This window comes from Mustela nigripes, chromosome 5 (assembly GCF_022355385.1).
Source record: "Mustela nigripes isolate SB6536 chromosome 5, MUSNIG.SB6536, whole genome shotgun sequence".
Lineage (NCBI taxonomy): Eukaryota > Metazoa > Chordata > Mammalia > Carnivora > Mustelidae > Mustela > Mustela nigripes.
Genome location: NC_081561.1, coordinates 80,808,133 through 80,830,131, shown reverse-complemented (window position 1 = coordinate 80,830,131; position 21,999 = coordinate 80,808,133). Strand labels below are relative to the sequence as shown.

General features: G+C 36.3%; 1 protein-coding gene across 2 annotated transcripts in view; it reads left to right on the top strand.

Annotated features, from left to right (window-relative positions):
- The first annotated feature begins 611 nt into the window (after positions 1-611).
- The window catches only part of MED23 (mediator complex subunit 23), a 44,803-nt gene continuing 23,415 nt past the window's right edge, over positions 612-21,999 (top strand). The window contains exons 1-14 of one of the 2 annotated variants that reach the window (XM_059400736.1): positions 612-1,195; positions 1,567-1,598; positions 1,755-1,842; positions 4,551-4,675; positions 5,652-5,763; positions 7,281-7,379; positions 7,985-8,086; positions 8,740-8,809; positions 10,081-10,193; positions 11,677-11,772; positions 12,325-12,342; positions 17,414-17,614; positions 19,670-19,813; positions 21,847-21,992. In XM_059400736.1, the coding sequence (XP_059256719.1) occupies positions 1,148-1,195; positions 1,567-1,598; positions 1,755-1,842; positions 4,551-4,675; positions 5,652-5,763; positions 7,281-7,379; positions 7,985-8,086; positions 8,740-8,809; positions 10,081-10,193; positions 11,677-11,772; positions 12,325-12,342; positions 17,414-17,614; positions 19,670-19,813; positions 21,847-21,992 (1,394 nt within the window). In that variant the 5' untranslated portion in view covers positions 612-1,147. The remainder of the gene's footprint in view (positions 1,196-1,566; positions 1,599-1,754; positions 1,843-4,550; positions 4,676-5,651; positions 5,764-7,280; positions 7,380-7,984; positions 8,087-8,739; positions 8,810-10,080; positions 10,194-11,676; positions 11,773-12,324; positions 12,343-17,413; positions 17,615-19,669; positions 19,814-21,846; positions 21,993-21,999) is intronic. The other variant, XM_059400737.1, reaches the window with a different exon arrangement.

Genomic DNA, 21,999 nt, shown 5'->3' with positions numbered 1-21,999 from the left:
ATACAAAAAAGAAAGAAAGAAAAAAAGAAAGAAAGAACCCTAGATTGTTAGGCTACTTAGATTTTAATAATTCTGGCTCTGTCATTCTTCTGGCTGGAACATTCTACAAAATTGATTCCTGCCAATACAGTTCATTAAGTACCTAACATTGTGTCCAGCACTGAGCAAAGGGTGAACATATATTTCATACATGGAGAACTCCACTACTAATGCATTAAGGAGTTTTATGAGGATTAGAAAGAAACCCTAAATCAAGTTGAACGAGGAGGGCAGGCTTCCAGAAATAGGTCAAACCGATGCTTAGAAGATCGCGGCGGTGGGGGGCACTCTCCCGCGATGCACTCGGCCATTGATCTGACCCACCAATGGATCAGCCTTCCCATCTGCCAATCATTCTCTACCCCTACCTCCACCAAAGATGCTCTAGGTATTCAGTAATTGATAAATATTATTTTAGATGATTATAACTAGAAACTGTAGACATTATTGTTTGATTAATTAAAAATCAGTAATAATGCGTTCTTTTTTTCTTTTTAGCCTTTATTAAAAGCCTGCTATGTGTCAGGCACTGTGCAAGGCATACTTGAGAAGATATGGTTCCTGTCGTCAAGGAAATCGTGGTTTCAACTCCTGGCTCCGGAAAGTCAGCAGCTCATAGACACCAACCAGGTTGACCTAGGTTGCAGGAGGGAGCTCTTGTCCCTGCCTGCGATTCTCTGGGTTCCAAGCTTCTTTCCTTCCCGGCAGGCAAAAGTATTAGTCCAGGGCAGGAAGCAACTCCCGCTCCAGCCGGGAGGTGGCGGCCTGCAGCCGACGATGCCTAAGCGTGACGTAGGCTCAAGGCTCCACTTGGGGGCGCTCTCGTCTGACTCGGCGGGCCGTCCTTCCCCGGCAGAACCAAGGGGCTGAATCCTGGTTTCTTCAGGTTTCATTATCTGCGCGCACCAGACGCTTTCCGGCTTCCGTGTGGGCGCCGGCGGCTAGCTGGGACGGGGCGGGGGAATCCTCTTCCGCGGGACGCTTGAGAGAAAAAGCCACCCCCGCCAGCGGAGGTTTCCTGCGGGCGTCTCCGCCCCCCTGCCGGTCAATTCCCGGAGCTCGGGCCTCACCCGGGCCGCGCGCCGGGCGTCCAGGGCCGGCAGGGGCCATGGTACAGATGGAGACGCAACTGCAGAGCATTTTTGAGGATGTGGTGGTGAGTGGAGTCGCCGGGGATGCGGGGCGGTGGCTGCCGGGGGGAGACCCCGGGAGCTCGACCCCCCCCCCCCCCGCCGACCCCTCTCCTACCTTTCCTTTGTCGTAACACCTAGTGTGCCTGCCGGGGGTTAGCGAGTCCCAAAATGCTGTCAAATTCAAAGTCGCCTTTCAAGTCCACAGCGCCCTTCGTGACAGGCCAGGCCGGAAGTGATATTTTGTGCGGGTCGGCGGTTGAGGTGGCCTGCCCTGTATTATTACATTGTGATAGCTTCCTCAGGGAGGTCCCTGTTTTGTTTTGTTTTGTTTTTCTTTTCTTTCTGTTTTTAACATCGCTGACTTTTTGTTTTTGTGTTTGTTTTTTTTTTACAGAAAACGGAAATTATAGAAGAGGCTTTTCCTGGGTGAGTTGTCTGTGCGTGGCACAGTAAGTGGAAGTGTGTCTTGGTCAGATTTTCCCAAGCTTTGTCTTGGAGGTAGCTCAGGTCCATGAGCTATTTTGGTTATGTGGAATGACCCTTTTAGAACTAGTGGCAAATACTGTGATTTTTGTTTTTTAGAATGTTTATGGACACCCCCGAAGATGAAAAGACAAAACTAATTAGCTGTCTGGGGGCCTTCAGACAGTTCTGGGGAGGTCTTTCTCAGGTGAGTACTGCGTTGTTACCACATTCAGCCGAGGGGTTTTGACGCTTTCTTTTTTACATTACTTTGATGTTGCTGTTAGGGTTTTTCCAGAAAGGGAGACAGAGAAATGTCCTCATTTGTTGTTTGTATATTCTGGTTTCCATTTGTTTCAATTTGCATTCTTTTATTTTATTTTATTTTTTTATTAGAAGATTTCTTTTTTTTTTTTTTTAAGATTCTATTTATTTATTTATTTATTTGGCAGACAGAGGTCACAAGTAGGCAGAGAGACAGGCAGAGAGAGAGAGAGAGAGAGAGAGAGGAGGAAGCAGACTCCCCGCTGAGCAGAGAGCCCGAAGCAGGGCTTGATCCCAGGACCCTGCAGTCATGACCTGAGCCGAAGGCACAGGCTTTAAAACCACTGAGCCACCCAGGTGCCCCTGGAACATTTTTTTTTAAAGATTTTATTTATTTATTTGACAGAGAGAGAGATCACAAGTAGGCAGAGAGGCAGGCGGAGAGAGAGGAAAAAGCAGGCTCCCAGAGGAGCAGAGAGCCTGATGTGGAGCTCGATCCCAAGACCCTGAGATCATGACCTGAAGGAAGAGGCTTAACCCACTGAGCCACCCAGGCGCCCCTCAGTTTGCATTCTTCCAGTGCAGAACTGGTAGTAAGAATTCAAACTGATGACAGCACAATGTGAGGTGTCTTTAAAATAATCTCCACCCTGTTACCTTCCATAAAACCATTTTCATCCTATTCTGATTTATTTGGTGCATGTGAGAACAGCTCCGGTAGGGATTGTAAGGGATATAAATTACATTAATTTACTCAACAAAGCAACTAGCTAAAGCATTGATACAAAGATATTTTGGTTAAAGATACTATAGTAAAGAAACAAAGATGCTACAATAAGGATACTATAATAAAGATACAAATGTATTCTTTTTTTAAGATTTTATTTATTTGTCAGATAGAGAGAGTGTGTGTGCACAAGTGGGGGGAAAGGCAGGCGGGAGGAGAAGCAGACTCCCCACTAAACAAGGAGCCAGATTGGGATTCGATCCCAGGACACTTTGATCATGACCTGAGCCAAAGGCAGACACAACTGAGGGAGCCACCCAGGCGTCTCTACAGAGATACTCTAACAAAAGTGAGGAAAGGAGCAGTAAAACTTAGTAACAAAGAACAGTCACTAGAAAATGTATACATGAAAAAGACAAAGTGTATGATCCTTAAAGAGCTGGTATTCAGTAGTCTATTATCTTTTCATGGTGTATTCTTGGTAGGAAAATGAGAACTGTTTGCATTTGAACCTCTGGTGGTAAGACTTGCTACTCAGACATGGCTCACATCATGGCATACATTCATTTTTTTAAAATCTTGTTTTAATTTTCTTCTAATAGGTAATCTTTTTGTATGACTCCAGATGCAAAAGGTACCAAAAGGAGAACCCAATGTATAATCCACCTCCATCTCCCTTAGCTTAATTACTGCTCTTTTTCATATCACCAGCCAGTATCCCCAGTTTGTTGCCTTCTGGAAATATTTTACACGTATAGGATTCCAGTTTTATAGAACATTCATATAATGTGTTCACTGTTCATTAGCATCTTTTTTTCCTCCTGTTCATTTCTGAAAGTAATTCTACATCAGTCCATTGAAAGTTACTTCTGCCTTCTTTTTTACAGCAGCAGAATCTATTATGTGGCTGCACCTTCCTTTATTTAACCAGTCCCCTACTGACTGACACAGGTTATTTCTTAACTTCTCCACCTTCAACAATAATATAATGAACAATATTATGCACAGGACATTGAATAAATTCCTGGAAGTAGTATTGCTAGGATAGAGGGTATGTCTACTTATAATTTTTATAGAAATTGCCTAATAGCTTTCCATAAAAGTCAGAGCAATTTATACTCCTCTAGCAGTGTCTAGGGGTATCTGTTCCCTAGGGTCTCACAGTAGGGTATTCTTGAATTTTTTGATGTTTGCCAATCTAAAACAGAAATTATATCTCATAGGTTATTTTGCATTTCTTTGGTGTTGAACATCTTTTCAACATATTTTAATTTTTTAATTAATCCATTGAACATTTTATAAATTAAGGATGGCCCTTGTTTTCAAGAAGTTTGTATTCTAATGGCGGAGCCAGGAAGAAAATAGCTATTTCTAAATCAGCAATGTACATTCAACAATAGCAGTGTCTGAGAGACAGTAGCAATGCAGACCAAGGGGACATGTAGGTTCTTCTTGAGGGCATCCTAGAAGTAAGACTGAAGTGGGGACTATATTTTGTTATCAGATTTAAAGCTATACAGGTCTAGAAGTTTAAGATGTCTTTGGATTCACAATTGAGCTCTTAGGGATTAGATTCACACAATTCTCATAAGGCTTATATGCTCATAGTGGATTTTTCCCCCCATTGACACATCCTTGTTAGAGTTTTCTGTTGACCATGGGTATATTAATAAAATCTTACCCCTTTTGGAGGTCCATGTAATAAAAATGGTGGGAGTTTATAGAACTGTATGATTTTATGCTTAATATAACTGAAACACTAAATCTGAATTTTTCCATTTTTTAAAAATTGTTTCCGTCCTTTAATGTTTATAGTGGAGTATTTAATTCGTGGTCTTGATACACTCCCAGACGTAGTATTAGGTATTTGTCAGTTTTAAAATGTCACTTTAGATCTAAAGTGTAATCATTTTCTAATTTTCCAGGAATCTCATGAACAATGCATCCAGTGGATTGTTAAATTTATTCATGGCCAGCATAGTCCTAAAAGAATTTCTTTTCTTTATGACTGCTTAGCAATGGCAGTGGAGACTGGTCTTCTTCCACCCAGGTATGTTTAATGCCAAATATGAGCAATCCAAAGAATTTTTTAAATTAATATTTGGAAATTGATCTAGATGGTTGTTATAAAAGGATGAAGGAATGAAGAAGGAAGTTAGGCTCAACAAATAATCCTTCATAAAACCTCAGGTTTTAGTTTCTAGCATATAGTATTCCTAGAATTGTATACTTAAAGGCTCAAAACCAGGCAGGCTTTGCCTTTCAGTCCAATGGCTAGGATTACATAAAATTTTATTAACATTCATGGTGATGGCGGTTGACTGAGCTCAGTAGGCAGTTTTATCTCAGGGTCTTGTGATTGCAATCTGATCGTGGTTATAGTTGTAGTTAGGACAAAGGTTTCCCCATTCATATATCTGGTGGTTGATGCCTGACTCTCATCTGGGCCTTAGCCGGGCCTATCAGCTGGAACCTACATAGGCCCTGTCCATGTGACCTGGACTTCTTCACAGCACGATGGTGTCAAGACCAAGCATTCAAAAGAAGGCCAGGCAGAAGTTGCATTATCTTGTCCTGGGGGTCGTAAGTGTCCCTTTTGCCATAATCTTAGGCCTGCCCATGTTTAAGGGAAGAGAACGTCAATACTTCTCCCACTTCTTCATGGGAGGAGTATCATTACCACCCTTCAGAAGAACATGTGGGATTGAAAGTCTTGTTGCAGCCATCTTGGAAAAATGTAATCTACCACAAACTGATAGATGGTAAACATTTAATCAATAGCATTTGGTAAATTTCTTTCTAGTAAAAATATAATATTATTTAGTTCTATTTTGTGTTCTATTTTTCACACTAATAAAACACATAATATACTATGTATGTAATTTTTAAAAAGTATTATTGAATAGTTATATACCTTTCTGAAGAACATTATGACAGATATAATATCCAAAGTACACAGACCTTGGCTATTGGAGAACTTGGCAAAATTGTGTCTTGTAACTGGAATGGGTATTCTTATTTTCTAGGATGGTTTGTGAATCCCTGATAAACTCCGACACACTTGAATGGGAAAGAACACAACTTTGGGCCTTAACATTTAAACTGGTTCGGAAAATAATTGGGGGAGTGGATTATAAGGTATTTTTTCCTAATTATAAAAAGTAATCACTTTCAGACATGAGTAATTTTTCAGTGTGTATCTTAATTTCTTATGTAGTAGTATCTTATCTTATGCAGTAGTATCTTAATTTCTGATGAGAGAAATGAAATGGAAGTGTTTACAAAATCTGGTTGTTGTTGTATTTCCTAAATTAATTTAGGAAACAAATTTTCTAAACAAATTTCCTATATTTCCTAAATTATTTTGTTGTATTTCCTAAAGGGTTTTAAAATTGCTTAGTGTTTCCCACAGCTTATCTGCTTTCCTCCCAAAAGTTTTAAAATGCAGATGGCTAATATATATTTATGATGAATAGAGAAGTCACCAGGCAAACTCTGGGCCCCTTCATCCCACAGATTGAGAATGTGGTGGCCTGTTGCAAATGAAAGAGCTCAGAGCAGGGGTGTGTGGAACTGAGAAGTGTTGTCGGCATCAACTGATAAAGGGAGAAAGTCCTGCTTCACTTCTGCTTTGACCTCCTTTGAAGACATGTCCTTCAGCACTTTCTCTTGAGCCAAATTAACAGCATAGCATATACTCTCTGTGTATCTTAATACAACTCAGGATCTTCCTTGCTGCACAACCATTCTCCTTCATTCAAATCACTTTTGTTGCTGTCCTTTTTGAAATAATTGCCAATGCCTGACCCAGTGCTTTATGTCTCTATTTTCTCTAGTCTAAATGACTTAACTGGTAATTACTGATTTGAATTATGATTTAATACAAAATTAAATCTAAGAAGTTGTTTGTTTTGTTTTGTTTTGTTTCTCCCCCACCTAGTTTCCTTAGCAGGTTAACATGAAGTTTTTACCTTCTTATTTGTATGGTGCTTTATAATTGTTTCTAATTCCTGTCATGTCTATGTTTTGTCTCTTTTTTACAAGATTGATCACACAGTTTATACTCAATAAATGCATGTTGAATGAAATTTCTTCTCCATGTATCAGATTCCTCTCTGAAGTAATGTAACTGATAATAGATTAGCAGAGATGACCATTTAACAGAATAGCTTTATTGGATAAGTTTGAGTGATTGGGTATGTGATGAATGAGAAGGGGGAATAAAGTTAGAATATGACAAAGGGAGTGAGCAGAAGGAATCACCTGCCAGAAAGTTTAACATTAAGGCCCATGTCTGAGTATTTTCAAATCCCGTTCAAATTATTTGCCCCTCAGCCCAATTTAAATGTTTTGGACGATTGTAAAAATGGAAACTCTTGTAATGTGAGGGTCCAGAAAACGGAGTGTGGCAAGATTAATTTTTATTTGTAAGGGACTTCTTTGTTCATTCATATTGTTAGACATTCTTTAGAATTCTGTTTTGGAACATGACTCTTCATGGGCTAATGTTAGGGACTTGAGTGTTAGCTTTGATTGCAAATGTGATCTGGGAGGTCACTTTTTTCCTGAGCATATAAGTGTTGAACCTTTAGGTGTTTTAGCTAGGACAGGGGGCACTACTTAGTTTTAACCTGTGGGTTTTTTTCTTGTAACAGGGGGTTCGAGATCTCTTAAAAGTGATTTTGGAGAAAATCTTGACAATTCCCAATACAGTGAGCTCAGCGGTTGTACAGCAGCTTCTAGCAGCAAGAGAGGTAATTTAGATATGTCTGCAATTCATTGATCATAACCTCAAAAAAGTCTAGTTTTATATAGTTTTGTGCCTTTAAAACGTAGTTTGTGGACTGTTTGTGGACTGTGGTAGTTTGTGGACTATTCCATTTGGGAACTTCTACAAAAACCACTTGTAGTTTTAAAGATGCTGTTTTGCTTGTATTATATTTCAGAAAAAAATTTTTAAGTTTTGATTAAGTCATGGTTTTTAATTAAGAAAATAACAATATAGACATTCAAATATTTTTAGCTGCTATAAGGCTTTAGCCTATAGACTGCTTAAAAGTTCTTTGTGTTTTATAACTGATATTCCAAGAATTACTACTTTGGTCTGTTGCTTTCCTGTTAGAATCTGTCAACATTTAAAGCAATGTTACTTAGTAACATCCATTTCATTGTTCATTAATCTCCATTTTTAGAGAGTCTTTACATATAAATGGACTTTTTATGCTACAGATTAAGCCCAGTAAATCCATGAAATAATATCTTTGCTTTTAAATATCTTTGTTGTTGTAACTGTTGCGTTTAAAGAGCTTATATGTGGAACAAACCAGGAAGAATAACATTGCTCTTTTATTTTTCTTAGGTTATAGCATACATCTTAGAAAGAAATGCCTGTTTATTGCCAGCCTACTTTGCAGTCACAGAGATTAGGAAACTATATCCTGAGGGAAAACTTCCACACTGGGTAAATATGATATTTTCCAAGTTTTTGGTAGAAATTCTAATTAAAAAAATAGCTATATTGATCTTATTTTTGTGTGCCTATCTTTAAAATGGTCACTTTTATCCTGAGATAAAATGTACTTTTTTATCGTTATAATGTGTTTCTTTTATTTCTCTGCTATCCTGTTAAAACAGTTTATTGTCTTTTTGTTTTTTTCTTTTTTGTAAGATTTATTTCTTAGAATGTGCCTGGGGTGGGGACAGAGGGAATGGGGGAGAGAAAATCTCAAGCAGACTTCCTATTGAGCATAGAGCCTGACCCAGGGCTTGATCTCACAGCACTGAGATCATGACCTGAGCCAAAATCAAGAGTTGGATGCTTAACTGGTGGAGCCACCCAAAAACCCCACGACAGTTTCTGTATCATGTGTGAAAATATGCCAGCTTCATGAAATATCACAGGATGTGGTGGTATTATTTGCCTTAATTTAGAAACAGATGGACTGGGAAGGAATTGTTTAAAAGAAAGTAAAAGAGGACTGACTTTTGAGTAATTTTTACATGCCAGGTATTATTAGATTTTTACATGCTGTCTCATTTTACATAAATGATGGTTATATTAAAAGAAATCTTGATTTTATTTTTATACTTACATATTTTTTGTTTTGTTTTTAGTTACTTGGAAACCTGGTATCAGACTTTGTGGATACCTTCAGGCCCACAGCAAGGATAAACTCTATTTGTGGTAGGATTATAATTTAAGATATACAAAATAGTACCTGGTTTTTAGTGAACTATTCAGCATTGGCAGATGGTATCTTACACATGTTTTGGTGGTTTGTCATTTTGGTAATTTGTAGAAGCTTAAATAATAGCCATTTACTTGTTTTCAGGTACTTTGTTTGCACAGTATAGGGAGGGGAAAAGCAACTATCTTGCCTGAGTCTAAGCTTCAGATAGAATCATTCTAGAAGATACATTTCCTGGTGATTAGAGGGAACTTTTAATAGAGCTAGTAAAGCACCATGGAATATCCAGGCAACTAGAAGTCTCAACTGACCATTCCTCTGTGGCCATAGTGCACAAGACTATCAGGCTTTTTTAAGCTCATTCCAATTCACACTTTTGCTCTGTACTTCATTTATTTTCTTTTTCGTTTTTCCATGTTTTATTTCACTCTCAGAATTTGCTTTTAAAAACAAGCATGTGATTTCGCAATTTATGCAGTGCCCACTACTGTGTGAGTATATAGACCATTTTTTAGTCAGTGACCAAATTTTGAACACTTCTTGTGAGTTGGGTGCTATTTTAGATTGGAAATGCAAATATAAAACAAGCAGACTCTAGACAAATAGTTTTCAGACTTCTGGCTTTTGTGGCTGAATTGAGTGGATATTGATATCATTTAATTTAATTCTGGAAGTGATGCAGGTTTGAGAAGGATGATGAATTCAGTTTTAAGATCTGTTAAGCTTGAAGTCCCTGGGAGACAGCCAAGTGACAGTATTCATTAGGCAGTTGGGTATATGAGTTGATGGTCATATGCTACATCTGAGCCTCTAGGAACATCATGCATAAAGTCAATTATGGTGACCCTAGACTAGAGATCTGTGAACTTTTTTTTATAAATAGTGATCCAGTAAATATTTGAGGCTTTGTGAGCTATACCATCTGTTGCAACTATTCAGCTCTGCCATTAGAGTGGGAAAGCATCAGTGTCCCAATAAGACTTTACAGAAATAGGTGGCAAACTGCATCTGGCCCATGGATTATACTTTGCTGATCTTTATCCTATGGCACAAATGCCAACATTTTTGAGTTTTGAAGGCCTGTAAATTGATCTCCAACCATCTGGACTTAAAATAATCAAAGAAAATTCCCAAAATTTATATCTGATTACAACCTTTTTAAAACCAGTGCCTGATTCAGAATAGATATTTATTAAATATTCATAGAGTGAATGAAGGACTAGGCATTTCTGTTTACATTTACTTTAAAACATTTTCTGTAATACAGGCCGCTGCAGCCTTCTGCCAGTTGTAAATAACTCGGGAGCCATTTGTAATTCATGGAAATTGGATCCTGCAACTCTTCGTTTTCCTTTGAAGGGCCTTTTGCCATACGATAAGGTATGTTGATAAATATAATGGAACTTTGGTCCATCTAACAGTCTTCATCCTGGATTATATGATGTGTGGTGCTAAATTGTCTCTTCACAGAATGAAGAAGTATATATTTAATGAAAAATAGTTTATGGTTTATCATATGATTCTCATATCCACGTATACCTTATAGTTTGTAATATTGGGTGTTTATGCTCCAGTTGGTCCCGACAAAGCACTTAGATTAAGAAAACTGAATCTTTATAATGGAAACCTTTTTATTTTTCCTTTGCAAAGTGAGGACCAAAAATGAATTTGCACTTTTCTTAAAATTTGAAGAGTGTGTCTCTCCTTTGTTAGATTTTTTTTTTAATTTTTTTAAGTTTTTAAAAAATTTATTTCAGTAGTCTCTATGCCCAGCTTGGGGCTCGAACTCAAGACCTCAAGATCAGGAGTCACATGCTTTTCTGACTGATCCAGCCAGGTGCCTCTATTGTGTTAGAGTTTTTGAAGGGAGGTTGGAAAACACGAAAGTGGAGTAGAATATTCTCAAGAGAAAAAAAATCTCCAAGTATCAATAAAATGAAGCATGAAATAAAGCCACAATGAAGTTTGATATATTCATTATAGTATCTTGGGAGTTGAAATAGTTACAGAGGAGGGTATGAGGAGGACTAGAGATTTTTCATGTAAGTGTTTTGTGTCAAAAATGATGTACGGAGTGATTAGGAAACTAGTCCAGAAGTGAGGGAAATAGCGAAACTAAGGTCACAATCCTGGACTCTTGGCATATTAGTTTGCAAAACTTGGGACTGTGAAAAAGTGGTAAACTAAATGGAACTTGCAATTATCATGATAGGAATAATATTGAAAACAGATCAATTCATTATGCACTTACTGTATGCCAGCCACTGTTGTAAGAACTTTTTTCAGTAGCCCTTATTCTCAACTGTCATCTTAGTATCTCCACTATACAGATGATGAAACAGAGACACTGAGCAGGGTAGTAACTTAATTAAGGCTCTATGTTTCCGAATTGGTAGAATCAGGATTTGAACTCAGTCTGATTCCAGGATCAACACTCTTAATTAACCCCTGTACTATAAGTCAGTTGTCCTCTCCAAATTGGGAAGTAGTGTTTGTTTTTTTACACTTGTATGAAAATGATTGGAAACTACCTCCTTCCTCTTTGGTTAGATTTCTGAGCAGAAAATCCTTTCCTTACAGTGATGCTAAGACTCTTCCATGACAGTAACTAAACTCTTTCTAAATTGAGCCTCTATATGAACTTGGGCAAGTCCCTTCACCTCAGTTATATCTCCTATCAGTTGAGGGGTGGGATCAGATTAACTGTAAGCACTAAAATCCTATGATTTTTTTCCACTAGATACTGCCTACTGTGTGAAGGTAACAGGTGCCTTTAGCAGATTTTTTTTATCCCAATTTCAAATTATTTGAATTAACATTTACTTTGATCTTGAAGCAATAATTTTTTTTATTTTCTTTAAAGGATCTGTTTGAACCACAGACTGCTTTGTTGAGATATGTATTGGAGCAGCCTTATTCCAGGGATATGGTCTGCAATATGCTAGGTTTAAATAAGCAGGTACTGTACTATGCTGGAAACCAAGTAAATTCTGCATAGAATCTGCACTATTCTTTTCTCTTTTCTTTGCTAGAGCTAACTGAGCAAAACAGTTAAGAACTATTCAGTGATTTTTTTTAATATATGGTTTTTTAAACAATGTATTGTTCCTACCATTTATATATTGCTTTAAAAATGTTTAAATTAAAAAGAAGATATTTTAAAAGTTGGTTTATTTTGCATTGCTTTTTTTTCTATAAGGCCAGTTTCAAGTATACCTTTTGCCAGAGAAACCTACACATGACTTAACCATAATTTTTTAATTTTTTTTTTTTGTTGTTGTTGTTTGGGTGCCTATTTTTTAACCCTTGGTATCTTCAGCATGGCCTGACTGCTGATTTTTTCCCCCCTTTTTGGTATATGTTTATTTTTGGTGGTTTAACATGTGGGAGGGTTTGTGCTGACTCTGGGTTCCTTGAGGCTGGCCTCATAGTCACTGTTTTGTCTTTTCTTTTTTTCTTCCTTTATTTTTGTTCTGTCCTGTCTTGTCCTGCCCATCCTCCAATGCTCTAGACCTTGAACATTGCTCAGGTATGTTCACAACCTTACTGTTGTATTGTGACTAACGATACGCTGGCCGCTTTGTAGCCACTGATTCCATTTAGAAAATACATGTATGGTCGGGGCTTGAAATTGGCAGGACCATGCTGAGACCAAGGCCACTAAAATGAATTTCTTCTTGGGATATGAGAGTTGTTTTTGGTGGATTGTTTTTGGTTTTGGTTTTTGGTGTTTGTTTTTTTATATTCTTTTTTTTTCTTTTTTCTTTTTTCTTTTTTTTTTTTTTAACAAAGAGACAACACCTGGCACACAATAACGCCTGTCACTTTTTGATGGATTGTTTTTCCTTCCCACTCCATTTTACTTTTTTTTTTTTTTTTTTAAATACTTTAGGGCCAAAGCTCGCCTTGTGGAATTTTCAGAGATGGAAAGATGGATGGTGGCCTTTATCTTTCCAGATTATTAAAACATAAATAAATAACATCTATAAAAGTACTTATGTTGCTTTGCCTTAAAACAAAAACAAATTAAAAACAAAACAAAGAGGAAAAACTTTAATAGAGATGCATTATTTTAAAAGTTGGAGTGGTAAACTTTATGCAGGGAAGGTTTTTTTGGAAACATGGGGATTGACTAAGAAATGTCACACTCTTAGGTGACCCCACACCTGCTTGACAAACACCCTTCTTTGTCAGTCTTTGCCAGAAGTGTCCTCCTCCTAGAGTGGGCTCCTTGCAATTGAAGCTCACCTGTAGTGGGAGAAAAACACTGTGGCCAAACTTTATAAACCAAACTCTTATACGGTCCCAAGTCTGTTCCAGGACTTTTCACCTTTGAGATTTTAAACAAAATAGTGGTTCCAATTATTTTTGTTAAAAATTTTTGAGCCCAACATATTAAAATAGACCAGCTTTTTGATTTTAAAAAGACGTTCTTGTCTAGGTTATATAAAATAGCGTTACTGTTTGCAATACTATAGTGAAGGTTGTGCCAGTGCTTCCATTTATAAAGCCCTATTTTTAAGGACATATAGCTTGGCCATAAAACTTGCTCAGTGTTGAAACTTTGCATGCCAAACCTCACCCTAGTAGCAGTATCTCTTTTATTATTTTAAGTTTTTTCTTCTGACAAATTTACCAAGTTTCCTTGTTTGGACAAGCCTATGTACATGTGAAACTGAAACTGCTTCACACTACAGTATCTGACAGTTACTTCATATAACCTGTCAATTTAACATCTTAAATACCAAGTCATTAATACTGATCAACTTTCACTTGAGTTAGAGGTAAGTATTTAGTCAACTTTGAAAGAATGCTTCATGCTATGTCTTAAAACTAATTTTTGCAATGAACTTTAAGTCATATTTGACTCAATTTTTTTTACAGTTCGGTGGATAAATGTACCCGTGGTCATTCAAGCTGCGAGTACCTTCCCCCAGATATCCTTAGTTATCATTAGCTTTTTTCACTTGGGATGCAGCTCTTCTTAAAGTAGAAATTGACAAAACAATTCATAGAAGAGTATTTCTGATTTGATTATTTTAGTAACAAGTTTCAACCTAAAATAAGTTTATGACTAAGACATAAATCCATAAAAAATAAAGTTTATAATGGAAATGCTGACAGAACATTATAAGTATTGGTCCCACTGTAAACATTGTCAAAAGCTCACAATTCATCAATAATTGTTTTGGTAGAAAACTCTGTAGTGAATGAACTTGTAGATGAAAGATATATGCTGAATTGACTTGATATATTATTTTTACCACCTAGAAAGTAGAGTAGAAAATGAGAATACAAAGTATAAATATATGATTAAAAATAAACAAGTTATCTTATCACATCTTTTATCATTACAGAACTATATCCTGCACTATACTTTCTTATCCTTTCTCTAGCAATGCAATAATTTACTTAAAGCTTGAAACCTTTTAAGAGCTGTCCATATTGCATTTTCCAGTAGGAATTGGGCTATATTTTAATCTAAAGTCGGTCACATTCATAAAGTCATAAATAGCCCAGTTCTGTGACCATCAAGGTGGAGTGTTCACAGTGGAAGAATCCTGTTTTGTGTCTTTACACAACTTTGTGTTCTTTCTGCCAAATAAGAATATTACAAAACAGATGCTCCTCAAGCTCTTATGTGGTGGTGTGTAAACTTTGGCTACCCTGAGACAGTAAAGTACTAGACTAATCACTTGGTTATTTTTGAAAGGCACCATTGAAAGTTGTATTCACTGGCATAGGGTTCCAATTCTAATTGGCAGAGAATATGATAAATGGCATACAAAGGGATTTCTCTTCCCAACTTGTCCTGAATGGGTGTTGCTCTAAAATTGATTTCTAGCACTGAAATAATGATTTGAAATTAACTTAAGCCCACCTAACTACAATATGTTAAAGTTTTACCACAAAAGCAGTACCAGAACTATTAAATCAAAATTATCAGGGCCACTTAATATAGGATATGGTTATTTAGACTGAAAAGCATTACCATTTGTTGTTTGGAATAGTGGTGGGAAAGAATCAGGGTCATGAGTAGAGGTTAATGCTGGTGTCTCAGTTAATGCCTGTGCCTCATTTTCAGCTTTTACCAAAGCTGAAAAATAAGTTTCCAATGCAGTTTGAGCTATTATGCAGAAGTTAAATTGTTAAAATATTGAGCTTGGATTCTTATTGTTTAAACAGGTTTTAACTAAATTTGCATATAGATATGATGTAAACTAGCTAGTTTCACTTACATGCCTGTTGCCTTGAGGACTTAAATTTACAAAAGCTTCAGAAAGCACATGGTAAATAGCCATAGACAAAGCATCCAGTGGCCTACCAAATTACCATAGCCTAGTGATTGATACTTAATCTTCATTAGATTATTAAACTGCTTTACAAATTTTCATTTGTTCCACTTTATAAAATAATCTACGTGGTGGAGAATATTAATTTTAATGTACTTATTTTTTAGTGAAGTAAACTAAAGCTAAACTTACCTTCAAGTAGTTAACACAGATCATTTTATATTTCAGCGGGGTTTTTTCTTTTTTTTATTTTTATTTTTGTACTAATAAAATTGGCAAATAAACAAAGAACTAAGCTATCCCAAAACTCAGTTTGAGAAATATCCTTGGCTTTAACCAAAACACCTGGGAAACATAGAGTTAATCCTGATAGATGTTCTGCCACACTCAGACACCAGGGCATTGGATGCCATAGAGATTCCGGACTCATGTAATTCTTAACAGAAAATTTAGAGGTAATTTAAGTTGTGATATGTATTGAAAGATCATCAGCTTTAACTGTAAATTTCCCAGTCCTTACTTTGTCAAAATCTTAATATTTTTGGTTTTCCTCTTTAAATCGTTAACTGTATGACTATTACAACACGGTTAAAGATATGTAGGTAAACATTTAGTTTTTTAAAATAAATAACTAATACTAAAAAGGAAAATTCCAAAACGACTCAGGTGCTAAAAACCAATTTTATTTAGTTTGTTCTTTTTTCCTGAAGTAGACTAACGGAAGACCATTGTGGATGGAGAAATAGATGACAAATTGGTTAGTTTCCAAAATAGAGGCAAATTCCCATCACTAATGAAAAATTCCTACTGGAAATCCTGGCTTTACTTCTTTTCACAAATTTTTCTGACTCTTGTATACTTTGAATGATTTCACTCTAAATTTGTGTTGTCTGACACATTTCTTAGGTTGTTGGTGGTTGGCAGAACTAGTGAATTTCAAGCCCTGTACACAGTAGTTTTGCATGCTGATTTAAGAAATAGTTTGTAGTGTTGTCTGTTGCACTTTGCTCTGCTTCATAATGATAATTACATTTGGAGGGAAAGTACTGTAGTCTCAACTGGTGGTGTTAATATTGCTATTTGTAAACTTGTAATGTGGTTGAACTGTGATCATGGCATTGTGTTTTTGGAAAAACTATGAAACAACCATTGATGCTTACTGTTTTGGATAGATGTTTGTTTTATTTGCATGCTTTAAGAAAGTGCAGCTATATTGGAGCTTTACAAGTTTGGAGCTGGCAAAGAGCATGCAAAAGAGGGGATGCTACTCATTATGTTTTGTTTTTTTTTTCCAAATCCGTCCCCATTTTGCATTTTTTCCCTAAATTTGAAGAAATCATATCCCTTTTTCATGGCAAAAGACTAATAATCATGTCTAAAGTTTAGAGGGAAAGCATCTGTATTAGTAATTGCATTCACTAGAAAGACTTCCAACTGCCTGGCCATTAAGTCATATAACATATTTTATAAAAGAAATATGAAAATGGCTTAAAATATGGCTTAACATATTTCTTTTGGTAAAAGTATATTTTTTTAAATCACTTTTAAAAGCATAAATCTTTTTGCCTCTAGAAAGGGAAGTTGCATTTTCATTTTTAGTGTTTAAATTCAATTCTTTTTCTTGTTTTAGATTTTAAAATAGTCTAATTTAAAATTAAAGCTGCATTATGTTTGGCTTCTAAGAAGGAAGAGCAGAGATTAACTTTGAGATCAGTTTTTTTGTAGAGGAAGTTTCCATTTCAGTATCAGGATCAGTAACACACATTGAAAAACAGATACTGAGTAATTGCAGCTATTTAGATACATCTCTGTATGTGAAGTTAGTACAAACTTGTGGTGGTTGCTTTAAAATACATAGATTCTCTCTGCTTTGTTTGCTTTCATCACAATATTTGATTCTCGAGATTCATGTTTTTTTATATTTTGAGTTAGAATGCAAAATTAATACTGCTAATCATCATTTCCTATGCTTTGTAAATTATCTTTTTTCAAAGGATAAATAACAAAATGTTCTATTGTGTAGTTCCCCTTGTCAAATTGAAACAATGACGTGTGATTGAAAGTCAAAAGTTAATAAGGAGTCTGTTTTCTATGAGATCTGGAAAGTAATTATTTTTATGGAACTTATCCTCTATGATAATGTAACATGATGCAGCTTTAATAGACTAAATCTAACCTTAACTCAACTTAAGTTCAACTTCATTCCATGCTTCTCAGCCTCTTGTTACAATTAATGTCCATTAACCAGTAACTTCTAAAACTAACCCGGAGGCTTTTGGAATACTGTATCTAATCTCTGCCCTACAGCACAAGCAGCGCTGCCCTGTGCTGGAGGACCAGTTGGTGGATCTGGTGGTTTATGCCATGGAGCGGTCCGAGACCGAGGAGAAGTTTGATGATGGCGGCACAAGCCAACTCCTATGGCAGCATCTCTCAAGTCAGCTCATTTTCTTTGTGCTTTTCCAATTTGCAAGTTTTCCACATATGGTCCTTTCTCTTCATCAGAAGGTAAGTACTAAATCTTTCATCAGAGTCAACTTCACCTGTTGATGAGTATGTTTTAGACTGATAATGGACTTTGCCTGGTGATTTCAGCAACAACAGAAGTTCTGAGCCCTAATTTCCGTTTTGTGCAGTACTTTTGTGGTTTCTAAACTTTTCACTTTCTTGTCACTATAAATATTGGTTTCAGTCATTTCTTCCACATATTCATAGTGCAAGGACCAGGGAATACAAAATGAAAAGGCTCCATGCTACCCTTAAGGAGCAGCTTACTGTTGGGAAGATATAAGAGTAAACAATTTGATTATAAATTAATATTTTATATAACAGAAGCATATTTTCCTGCAGTAGGTATGAAGAATAGTTCCTATTCAAGATGTCAGGTATGACTTTATCAGAGATCTTAAAGCTAGCACTTGAAGGACAAGTAGAAATTTGCCAAGAGGAAAAGATAAGAAAGTTTTTTCATTGCAATAAGATGACTATTTGGAAAAAGGTTAATGGGTGTGAGAACTAGAAAGAAAAATATAAACAGGAAAGTGTTGGTGAGATCAGGAAGGCGAGAAGGCAAGACCAGACATGGAAAACTTTATATGGCCACATATTTGTTCTAAAGGTGTTTAGATCCTCTTTGGAAGGCAAATGAGGGGAATGACATCATCATACACAAGTGGGAAGAATTACTGCTAATTGCCACATGTAGGTAGAGGGTGACATAAAGAGATGGAGGGGGACAAAATCAAAGACAAGGAAATTGTTAAGGGGGCCTTTGCAGTGATATGAGTGGGAGATGCTGATGGCCCAAACCAGAACAGAGAGGAGGAGTCCAAGACCAGATATGATGATAGAGGTATGCTGAGAATAGGACTTGGACATGGATAGGTAACAGAGGGAGTACAGGAGTCTAGGATCATTCGGTTGTTTCTACTTTGGCTGTGAATGAAAAAGTGGGACAATGAATCCAAAATAGAGACTACAAGTAGAAGAGTATGTTTGTGGAAAAGTTGGTTTTATTGTAAGATTTTAGACACGGTGAATGGAAATAAATGTTGTTATATTGTAACATCTCTACAACATGGATTATTTGGGGGAAACTTTTTTGTAAGCATTATTAAAATCCTTCCAGCCACCAGTTAGTTACCCCCACTGCCACTCCCATGATGTTTTATTTCTGTTACAATCTGCCGGAAACAAGAAATTGTTTTTGATAACAACTTCTTGAAGATTTAAAAAAAATTTTTTAAAGATTTTATTTATTTATTTGACAGAGAGAGAGAGATCACAAGTAGGCAAAGAGGCAGGTGGGGGGGTGCAGTAAGCAGGCTCCCTGCTGAGCAGAGAGCCCGATGCGAGGCTCTATCCCAGGACCCTGAGATCATGACCTGAGCAGAAGGCAGAGGCTTAACACACTGAGCCACCCAGGCACCCTGAAGATTTTAAATTAAAAAAAAAAAAAAAATCCTTTTGGTATCATGAGGTATTGCTTGTGTTAGATGAGCTATTTTATTTATTTATTTTTTTTAAGATTTTATTTATTTATTTGTCAGAGAGAGAGGAGTGAGAGCAAGCACAGGCAGACAGAGTGGCAGGCAGAGGCAGAGGGAAAAGCAGGCTTCCTGCTGAGCAAGGAGCCCGATGTGGGACTCGATCCCAGGACGCCGCCGGGATCATGACCTGAGCTGAAGGCAGCTACTTAACCAACTGAGCCACCCAGGCATCCCTGATGAGCTATTTTAAGTAATTATCTCATATTAAACTTGATTCTCTTGGATGCATGGTCAACCTAGTCCTAATCCTATTTCTAAAACATTTAACTTTTGGTTTGCACAGCTGTTTTGGAAGTCAGGGAGGAAACATATATAGAATGTAAAAATAATTTAAAAGGCTTTGCTTGGTGTGTCTTGAGTTGAAACTAAATACTTTATAAATGCCAAAGCTAGATGCTAACTTTTGGACACCAGGGTTTCTCCTGGTTTTTGTTTTGTTTTGTTTTTCTTTAAATTTTACTACATCCATCTCTTTAACCAGCTGTGTAGATGTGTATTTAAACATCTTTTACAGTTAGCAGGGCGAGGACTGATTAAAGGCAGAGATCATCTAATGTGGGTTCTCCTGCAATTCATTTCTGGAAGTATTCAGAAAAATGCGCTAGCTGATTTTCTCCCTGTCATGAAGCTCTTTGACCTCCTATATCCAGAAAAAGAAGTAAGTTTTATAAAATAGTTAACAGTATGGTGATTGGATTATGTCTTATTTATATGTAGTGTGATTTTGTGAAAAGATCACTGGATTTGGAAGCTGAAAACCTGAGTTCTTTCCCAATTCTGTGACTAACCATAATTGGGATGGACATCAATCCCTCTTAACATTAGTTTACTCATATGTAAAGTGAAGAAATTGAACTAGATTATTTCTGAAGTTTATTTTAAATTACAGTTGAATATCTTATATAGCAAGCTCTTTCTCTACATTCTAAATAGGTTTACAGTTTTGAAAGCATTAAGCTGTTTTAATCGGTATACATTATTGAAAGATCAACTGACATCAGTATTAATATCTTTTTTGTTTGCCAATTGAGTATGTTCCCCCTATTTTAATATATGAGTATTTGAGTAATCTATGGTATATTTTGATGATTGCCAGTTTTTTAAAATACATTTTGTTATGGAAATTTTAGATGCACTAAGAGGTAGAGTGAATAGAAAAATAAAGTATGTACTCATTACCAAGAAATATTTTTTGTTTTTTATTAGTTTCAGGTGTGTGTAATAGAATGATTCAACAATTCTATACATTACTCTGTGCTCATCATGATAAGTGTACTCTTTAATCCCCATTACCTAGTTCACCCATCCCCCTATCTACCTCCCCTCTGGTAACCATGTTTATTCTCTATAGTTAAGAGTATTTCTTGGTTTGTTTCTCTCTCTCTTTTTTTTTTATTTCTTTGCTCAGTTGTTTTGTTTCTTAAATTCCACATAGGAGTGAAATCCTGGAGTGGTATTTGTCTTTTCTAACTGACTTATTTCACTTAGCATTATACTCTCTAGCTCTATCCATGTTGTTGTAAATGACAAGATTTCAGTAGTTTTTATGACTGAATGATTTTCCATTTTATGTATACACACACACACACCATATCTTCTTCATTCCCTCTCTCAATGGACACTTGAGCTGTTTCCATAATTTGGCTGTTGTAGATAATGCTGCAATAAACATAGGGTGCATGCATTCTTTTGAATTTGTGTTTTTGTATTTTAATACCCAGTAGTGCATTCAATTACTGTATAATAGGGTAGTTCTATTTTTTTAATTTTCTGAAGAACCTCCATACTGTTTTCCATAGTAGCTGCATCAGATTGCATTCCCACCAGTAGTGCAAGAGCGTTCCTCTTTTTCCGCATCCTTACTGACACTTGTTTCTTGTGTTTTGAGTTTAGCCATTCTGATAGATGTGAGGGGATAGCTCATTGTAGTTTTAAGAAGTATCCTTGCTTCATCTTTCCACTCATAATTTTTGTTAACACTAGACAATTTTTTTTTAAGATTGTATTTATTTATTTGACAGACAGAGATCACAAGTAGGCAGAGAGGCAGGCAGAGAGAGTGGGGGAAGCAGGCTCTCGGCTGAGTAGAGAGCCCAGTGTGGGGCTCCATCCCAGGACCCTGAGATCATGACCTGAGCCGAAGGCAGAGGCTTAACCCACTGAGCCACCCAGGCATCCCAACACTAGACAATTTTAAAGCAAATTGCAGACATCCATGTCCTTTCCCCCATCAGTATACAATATATGTTTATGTGTCATGTATATTATCATACTTATTTAGATTGTATATTTCTTAATTGTTAGATGTTCCTGAAAAGCATATATGTGACTTTTAGAAATTCTGTGTTTTCAGTATATTCATCACATTCAGTAAAATTTTATAATGTGTTTGTTTTTTAAAGAATGTAATTTTTAAATGATTGTGAATGCCTCATGACAGTAGGAAAATTCGGCTAAGCATCTTTGAATTTCTGTTAATTTCTTGGCAAGAAAAAATAATCCTGTCATTACATTTTTATTATTTTATAGCTGTTAGATCTTTTGATTTGTAGTATTGAATATTCAAAGAACAATTGAAGTTAAATTAATAAAGGATATTTTAAAAAGAGGTATATCAATAATCGATTATTAGAATACATATAATTAGTTAATTCTTCTCTTTCCTATCATATGCCTATTGTTATTTTCCAGTATATCCCAGTTCCTGATATTAACAAACCCCAGTCAACTCATGCCTTTGCAATGACTTGCATTTGGATTCATCTCAATAGAAAAGCCCAAAATGACAACTCTAAGCTGCAGATTCCAATACCTCATTCCCTAAAGCTTCACCATGAGTAAGTA